The sequence below is a fragment of the Thalia democratica genome, chromosome 4 (assembly GCF_965202585.1).
Source record: "Thalia democratica chromosome 4, ktThaDemo2.hap1.1, whole genome shotgun sequence".
Classification (NCBI taxonomy): Eukaryota; Metazoa; Chordata; class Thaliacea; order Salpida; family Salpidae; genus Thalia; species Thalia democratica.
The window spans coordinates 46,342,825-46,351,781 of record NC_139168.1 but is presented as its reverse complement, the minus strand read 5'-3'; the positions used below and the strand labels follow the sequence as shown (position 1 = coordinate 46,351,781).

The window sequence follows — 8,957 nt, the reverse complement described above, 5'->3', positions numbered from 1 at the left end:
AAAAAAGTCACATAAAGTTGTTTTCAACAATTTCAACATTAAGTTCAAACTCTTCTCCATCTGCAATTACAACAACATCAAAAGTATCTTTGCTTTTCACAACCTTGGCAACTTCTGACGCACTTTCTATCTCAATACCGTCTATTGCTATGATTATGTCGTGCACCCTCAATCCCGCTCTGTACGTAATTTTTTTTTGTTAAAACTATTCATCAATTTATCATGGAAATCTGTTCTCTTAAATATTTTAATGGGTGATTGCTTGAAAAAATTTAAACGCTTAACTTCCAAAAAACACTAAAATATATACAAATTTTGAAATACTTTTACCTTTGGCTTTACTTAATAAAAAATTAATGGACATTTCGTTATTTCAAAACATAATAATAAATAAACTTTGAAAAGTGGGTTTCAATCCTAGCTATTCTTAATTATAAGAAATCTTAATTATATCTTTTATTACTATTTAATACAATTTTTACCATTATAATATTATTAATTACACCTATTTAAGTATTTTTAATTCTTAAGTTAAACTAGTTTTTGAGATGTGGCCCTTGAAGCTTTTTTTTTTATAACAATTAAACTGTCGGAATTTGTAGTGTCTAGAGTTTTCAAAAAACCTGGAAACTTAAAATTTTACAGTTTAGTCTAAGAAAACCTAAAGTTTTATAAAAAAAAATCTGGGATTTGAAATAAGGTAAAATAATGAAAGTTAGATTTGAGACAAAAATAATTTGTAATCCATATTTTATATTATTAATAAACAAATTTAAAGTAGCTTTACAGTATCTTTTCTATGTTTTTATAATATTTAAAATTTTTTTTACATCAACTTCAAACTAAAAACAAGGCCAAAAACTTGTACTTTCAAAAACGTGGAAGAAATTTCTCAAAACCCTTTAATAACCGTCGTTGTCGTAACTTGTATAGCCATGTAACCTCAAAAAACAACGGTATTATGCTACATAAGTGCAATAATAACAAGTTAACCGGGCAAAATAGAAAATCTGAAACTGTTATAACAGACAATATTTGTTAGGTACTTAAATAAGAAAATAAAGTGGTTAAAATATATTTACAAACAAACCATAATAAATAATAACATTTACCTAACTTATACTAAATAAAACTTTAAGCTACTCTATATAAACCTAGGTATGACATGAATGAACATATTGTTTTAAAGAACAATTGCAAACATTAACAAAAAATAAAGAACCATATACTATACAAAAAAATTTATGCTTTAAAAATTACTTTGAATGTTATTAGAACCTTTAAACAAAATATTAGTTTAAGAGAACATATTTTAAGAACGTATAAAATAAAATGAGATTTAATCACTTCGATTTTTATTAAACAATACTTATAAAAAGTATCATTGCTAAATAAATACTATATATAACGCAAGAAAACAATATAAATATCTATTCTGGAATTACATATTTACTGTTGCACGATTCTCTCCACCTTTCTCTGTGCCTGGTTTAAATAGCTTTGTTCTCAATTTTATTCAACATTACATCAGGAGTTTTGACTTTTTGTTTTCTCCTTACCTAAACTAGGGTTAATTTGCATCAGTATTTACATGCGTCTCATTCTGGGAGTTTCCCTTCAACACAAAACGGTTTCAATACAATTTGGTGTACCGTTACACTGTCACTTATTAGTAAGTTATACCTGCCTTGAAAACACAAAACCATGGATTGTGGTTAACGTTTTTTTTACAGAGTTAATTCTTAAGACTGCGCATCTTTGCGCTTTATTCTTCATTTGTACACTTTTTAAACGATATGTAATTTGTGTAATCAGTGAAATAACCTTATCTCAAATTAAAACTTTCATTGTTTAACAAATTTCATGACATAAATTGCAGCTCTTAGATCCTAAAATGAAGAGTTTATTTACTGACCAATTATCATTCTAATTATTTAGTTCTGTAGTCGTTTAAAATTACCAGTCTACCAGGCGTTATACACGGAAAAAAAAGTTGACTTGCTTTGGATTTATTGGCATTTGTTTTCATGACTACAAATTTTAACGATAGTCATCTTATCCTACAGACTTTTTTAATTTTCAGACAGTACGTTAACCATGCAAGATGTCTGCGTAAATGGTAATTGTTACTTCTTTGCTTGTTTATGTTTACTAAATTAACTTTTGAGATTTGTTCCTATGCTTGTCATGCTTACTTTTCTGAATTAAAAAGTTCATAAATTTATATGAGTTATTTAATTTACAAAAAAATTCCAATGAACATCTCTGGTACATATATTTGTATCCAAAACCTGTTTATGTCTCAAAAGTTAATTGATATATTGTTTTCAGTGACTTACAATAATAACTTAAACATTTATATTAAAGCTAATGCTATAATTTGTAGAAAAAAACTATAAATAATTTGAAATATAAAAATATTAGCTTGTCTGTCTGTTTCAGTATTCTTAAAGATTTATTTCTCGTTCATTTAGTTTCTTGCTAACGTAAACTTCTGCAACCATCAATTAGCTTTTCCCACAAAAATAATTCTATATTTAAGCTCTTAAGATCACGCGTTCAAACGTGTTTAAAACTTAGTCATTGAGATTTAAACTCAACATAAGCTTGTCGCTTTATCTTGTTAAGAAGTAGCAATCTTATTTTCTAAACAATGTTTGTTAGTATGTGTCTCTTTTCCGAAAAAAAATCCAGACATATGGTGTATATTGTATTCTAGACCAGTATATAAAGGCAGATGCATCTGGGGATTCTGAGAAAGATTAAATAAGAAAAAAAGACGTGATTCTATTATGCATGCATAGCCACAATACCAACTGCAATTTTAGAGGAATTTTAGACTAGTTGATAAACTTAATTAAAACGTTAACTTTACAGCTAACCAATGATCAATGTTGTAATATGCATTGTGAAAAGATCTGTTTAAGAGGGTTATATGACAATTCAAATTCTCAAAAAAATTTTATGAAACCATATCTCAAAGGGGTTTATAATTTTGAAAAAAAAAACAAGTTTAGATCTAATTAATAAGGTTATGACAGCAAAAAATTAACTGTATAAAAAAATGATCAAAAGTCAATTAAAAAGTTACTATGTTTTAAAACTAATTTTAGTCATATCTCAAAAAATAAAATAGAAAAAGTCAAAACGAAAAAAAGGTCTGTAGAGCTAATTTTAGACATACATACGTATTTTTTAACTTTTTAAAATATATTTTACTTTTTGCTTTGTAGCCTTATAAAAACATTTCTTAAAAATTTGAATTGTCGTGCACCCGTTTAAGAATGCAGCATTGATATTTCCTGTTAAACAAAGATCAAGCTTGTGTCAGTGCTTCGATCGATGCATCCAAGAAACTTTTTGTCGCGGGTTGGTTTTGAAAAATGAACTGCTTAAGCAGAAATTTGCGCAAAACAAAGCTCTGAATGGCGTTGACCGTTCGAATACAATTTACTTAAACTAAAAAATCCTAGCCAAATTAATGATCAGCCCCGACCCTTGCATTGAAGTAATTCAGAATAATAAATGGTTATTGTTGTGTATTTGGCTAATCAGAAGATTTAGCTTTTCATGAAAAGTATCTTTTATATGCTATTCGGCATAAGTTAGTGAGCTTTATAAAGTGACGAGGACTTCTTTTTTGTTCTGTAAATAAAATTCATTCGCTGCCATCACATCAATAGACTTAAGCAGTTTACTGTATACAAAAAAGTATACATCATGTTTTCTACGTTCGTTAACAAAGTTACCATGCCAAAAGCACGTATAATAACTTTCATTTGTAGAGCATTGATCAGCAAAGCACGCCCATTGAAGATTGGCAATATCAACCTTTAGACGATAAAGTTCGTTTTTTTACGACAACAGTAGTTTTTACGGCGGTAATTTAATAATTAAATTCTGTTTACGTAGTACGGAAGTTCTAAATTTCCAGTCTAAGCGTAGGTCTCTTGTTATATACTTTTTGATAAGTGATTTAATTATCATGTTTTTTTGCTACTACAATTAATTCTTATGCACCTTATGAGAAAGGTAGAACATTTTTTGCTGAATGACAGTAGTTTTAGTCAATTATTTGTTGTTCAGTGGAATATAAAGATTCATTCTACTAACAAAAGCGATCTATGTCGTCCTTGAATTTTGTAGAAATGGATCAAATTTATAACCGGTAATTGTCGCTTTCGGCGTTGAGACTTTGTAAAAAACAACTACTAAGTGCAGTGACCTTTCTAGAGCATAGCTAGGGCACAAAATTTACGAAATTCTAGTTTTAGTCAATTCAGCAGGATGATAGATTGCTCAATTGATCAGCAACGCAGATACAGTCGAGACTTTATCATCGTCGTCACAAAAGTTGTTGGAATGTTACTGAGTACAGTGACATAAAGCTTACGCGACTCCAACCCTTGTCTAATTTTCCTCGTGGTTTACACAACTTGTGGGCGATGTACGCCTCGCCAATGTTTACAAAATTAAGTGGAACCCGGTCCGCTATGATGTAAATGTAACTCGCGAAACCAAATTTTGAAACTTACACTAGATCAGGGCGCCGTATGTGACCCATAAAGGTAAAAGTGCGAGCCGTGAAAAAAAACTCATGAAATTATTAACATTATATATTCTGAGTATTGCAGTTAAAAGTGAAGAGCAACAAAGAAAAATTTTTCCTAAACTTAGATGCTCCGGCCCGCCACGGACTTAATCTTTCTACATCAGGCCTGACGACTGAAAACTTAACCCGCCCCTAGTTTACACAAGGCAGTGGGGCTTGACAAATGTTTAACTTCGTCCGCTTCGATTTAAAAAAAAATATATACTATTTTTAGCTTGTGTATCCATATGTTTAGGATTTTGTAATTAAAATACTTGTTAAAAAAACTAGCTTGAATCAATAAAAAGCAGTTTGAAACGTAAGCAGCTTGAAAGTAAAAAAAGGTAATTGGTTTCTTCATGTATTTTTCGGCTCTATTTCTATATCAAATTTGTTTTTTTGATTAAGATAACAGATAAAAAATAGTTTTGTATTGATACTTAAAGACTATTTTAAACCTTACAAAACAATCAAATTTATTTTTTAAATATTTTTACTATGTCTTTAGCTAATATTTATGTGTACAGATAATTTTTAAGACTATGTGCACCATAAAGAAACATTAGTCTCATGCAATCTTAAAAAAAAACAAATAAAAAGACGCTTGATTAATTTAATAATTTTTTTTTTTGGATTTACAAGATCTAGTATCTAACAAAAAATTCTATATACAAATTGATATAATTTTCCTAAGTAAGTGTAACAATATGTATATTTTTCATAAATATATTAATACAAATTAATAAGCTGTGCCTCTTTATTGGAATATTTGTTACAATGAAAATTATATGTTACCTTTCTTCTTATTATAAATAGGTAGCTTCGATATTTAAATGAAGTTGGACATATGCTTAAAATATTTCTTAACAACTTTAACTCTTATGTGAAATGTAAAGAAAAATATTTTAGTAAAAAGTACTTTTTAATTTTCATAACCCAACCATTTATAAAGATTTTTCTATCTATACAGGCAATTATAACTGTATGAAGTTTTTAAATAATAAAAAACTTAGTTTACCTATCAGTAATAAACAAACTAATTACTTATCTGCAGGTGATTCAGGTTCTACATAAAGAATGTATACGCCTTTTGTAACATTTTTAGGAAAATTAGGCAACTGAGATTGATTATTTTGAATAAATTCATCTGTTAAAGTCCACATTCTGACTCCTAAATACCTTTTCATACTTTCGTTTGACTGATAACCGTGTTCTGTAAGTTTTAAAGAACCATTTTTTAAAGCTAACTGTCAGTTTAAATACGAACAAACATTTAGATGTAGTTAAAGATTTGCTTATAATCTATTAACTGAAAAAAATAGCAAAAACCTTTTACTTGTTGTAAAAAATCTAATAAATGTAGTGTTGGTAGTGCAAAAGCAATTCCAATAGACGCCATCATTGTATTCATTCCCACACACTTACCATCTAAATTCAACAGTGGACCTCCAGAGTTACCTACCTTTTTATTTATGGTGGTAGATAAAATCTTATAATAGCTTAAAAAAAAGCATTACTCTGTTCAAACTATTTCATTCATCTCATAGAGTGACATTTTAAATTAAATGCTTATTCTAAGCCTCCGTTAATAGTTTAAAACTAATAACATTTAAACAAAACTAATAAAATAAGATTTTCGAAAACAAAGTTCTTATTTTGAGGTGTTTATAAAATATGTTTTATCTGTTTGTTTTTTTAATAACTCATTATTGGTTTTACATTTTAAATTTGCTGTTTATTCAAAAAAAAACATTTATAGTTGCATCCGTTTGTATGTAACCCAAGTCACTCTTTTCATGATCTAATCCAAGTTCATGACCAGCTCTATTTATACTGCTCACTATTCCAGCTGTCACAGTATTTTTTAAAGACAATGGACTACCCATAGCAAGGACCCATTCTCCAACTTGTGGGTCTTCTTTAGCCATTTTTATAGTTGGTAAGTTTTCCTTTTATAATAAAAATATGAAAATAATTCAGTTAAATCAATTTTTCATTATTAATAAAATTCCAAAATAAAAACATTTTTGTCTTTAAGAAAATACTTTAAGTAGTTTTTGCACAATAATCGTAAAACTAACAGCCTCTATTTTAAGAACAGCTATATCTCTAACTAAATCTAGTCCTAAAACTTGGCCTTCGTACTTTTTACCATTAAACAGACGTACCTTAAAAAAAATAATATTAGAAAACATAATAATCAGGTTGCCTTAAAACATTTGATTGTTGTAAAGGTAAATACTTAACAAAGTTTTATATGATATAAAAAGAACAATATCAAACAAGTAGTCTAAAAACAACTAACTCCAGATACTCTACTTTTTCCAACAACATGTGCATTGGTTACAATCAGACCACTTGAATCAACAATAAACCCAGATCCGTTTCCAATTGGGACAGAGAAAAAAGGTACACTGTTGAAATTTAGTATATATGTTTAACCCTTAAGACAACTAATTTTTAAACTTTTAAATTTGAACTAAAATGTGCTGACCATTATTCTCAAAACTTAGCAGTTTAGCGCAAACATGATTCAATAATAATTCTAGCAGTAAAATAGTACTAAAAAAAAAAACTATTAAGTAAAAAAAAATGTAAAGATAATGATAATCATAGGTTATATGTTGGATTAACAAGAGCTCATTTTAATGACAAATATTATGGTTACAAATTTAAAGTCGATCACATTAATAATAAAAAACTGTAGAAATAATTGTGCAAATATTGTAGCAGATATAGTAAGAAACCAAAATTGAAATGGAGCATCACTTGTCATATTAAAAGTAAGACAACTGAAGGAAAAATATTTGCCAACTTAACAAATTTGAACGGCTATCAGTTACTGGTGAAGTTTTTGAACATCTATTTTCAAAAAACTAAATACCTCAAACAAATGTGTACATAATCACTGTTGTTTTTTTAATGACTTTCACTTTACAATTTGCATCAACCAATAATAAAATTATTATTATAATATGATTATATTATTAAGTAAAATTACAATAAGTTATGAAAATTAAAACTTACTACAACTTTTTTTACCTACTGTTTCTTTCTTTACTTATATGCTAAATTTTAAGTTTATTTATAAAATTGTATCAAACCACAGATAATCTATGCTTATTTGAAAAAAAAAAGTTCTATATACTTTACAAACAAACTAGAGCAGCATATATATTATATAAAACAGGCAATAATTTTAATGAGCTCGGGTTAAAAGCCTTTTTTATCAAGCATTCCTCAGAATAAGTATTTTATTTGGTGCTAAATTAGTATATATACAAAAACTTTAAACAATATGATGAAATAATCTACAAGTTGAGTTTGGTAAGGCACAGCAAATTTTTACATTTATGTTGTTTTTGATACAATATTACATAACATTCAGTTTAAAAACCAGTTATTTAGTAAATACTGGTGAAATTTTAATAGGAAATTAATAAAAACTTTATAAAAATCTCAATGAAAAACTTTTTGTCTACAGTTTAAAACTAGATTTCTTCAAAAATAAAAAAAAAATAGTAAAGGATGGTAATTTAAAATGTACTTAAACTTTTTTTGGTAGTATATTATAAGGTCTGATTTAAATGCGGTAATTATAGTTTTAAAAATAAATAATCCTTTAGTTTAAAGTTTACAAGATGTTTACTCATTGCTGATCAATATACTTAGTAATAAAACAAATTTTAATGAATAGTATAATTGGAAAAAAATAAGAATAATCTTGAACCAAGATGAAAGTGTTACTTTACAGTTTTGAGACAAAATATATTACCCTGTTTACACTACCTTTAAAAAAGTTTAGCATACTTAATTTTTTTTTTATAAAATGACTATTTAAAATATATATATATTTCCATTAATCATAATAAGATCCTATTTTAGTTCGTTTGACTTCATTCAATTCTAAAAATATCTTAATTTTTTAACACTTTTGATCCTACTAATTTTAGAGATTTAGCACATACATTACTGATGTCCCTATTACTATTTTTTATTTCTATTTTTAAAACTATTGTCGAATAGCTGTATTTGATGTGATGAATTGAACTGCAGAGGTCACCAGGAAAAAAATTTAAAAATATTTATTTGCTATAACTTATTTGCTGGCCGCAGTTGAACCTTCAGTTTTTGCTTTTCACTTCGAACTTCAGAATATTGAGTGTTTCAAAAGTATTTCTTTGCAAGTTCCCATTCAAAAAAAAACTAGCAGGTTGCACTTTTACCCTTTATGAGCCGCAGTTTGCCAGCCCCTGCACTAATGGAACATATTTGTACCACTTGCTGGACTTTAAAACCGAAGTCCAATATTAACTTTATCAACGAAACATAGAAAATTTTAAAAAATAAGTAGTACTATATATGT

The 8,957-nt window shown here is 27.5% G+C and overlaps 1 protein-coding gene across 1 annotated transcript; it reads right to left on the bottom strand.

Annotated features, from left to right (window-relative positions):
- Positions 1–7: 7 nt before the first annotated feature.
- Positions 8–7,367, bottom strand: LOC145833397 (serine protease HTRA1-like). Its single transcript, XM_082940576.1, has 7 exons — positions 7,339–7,367; positions 6,897–7,005; positions 6,673–6,759; positions 6,343–6,540; positions 5,921–6,053; positions 5,636–5,834; positions 8–179 (listed from the first exon to the last, which is right to left on the bottom strand). Exons 1-7 carry the CDS (start codon positions 7,365–7,367, stop codon positions 8–10), a joined length of 927 nt encoding a protein of 308 aa, XP_082796702.1.
- Between the last annotated feature and the right edge of the window lie 1,590 nt (positions 7,368–8,957).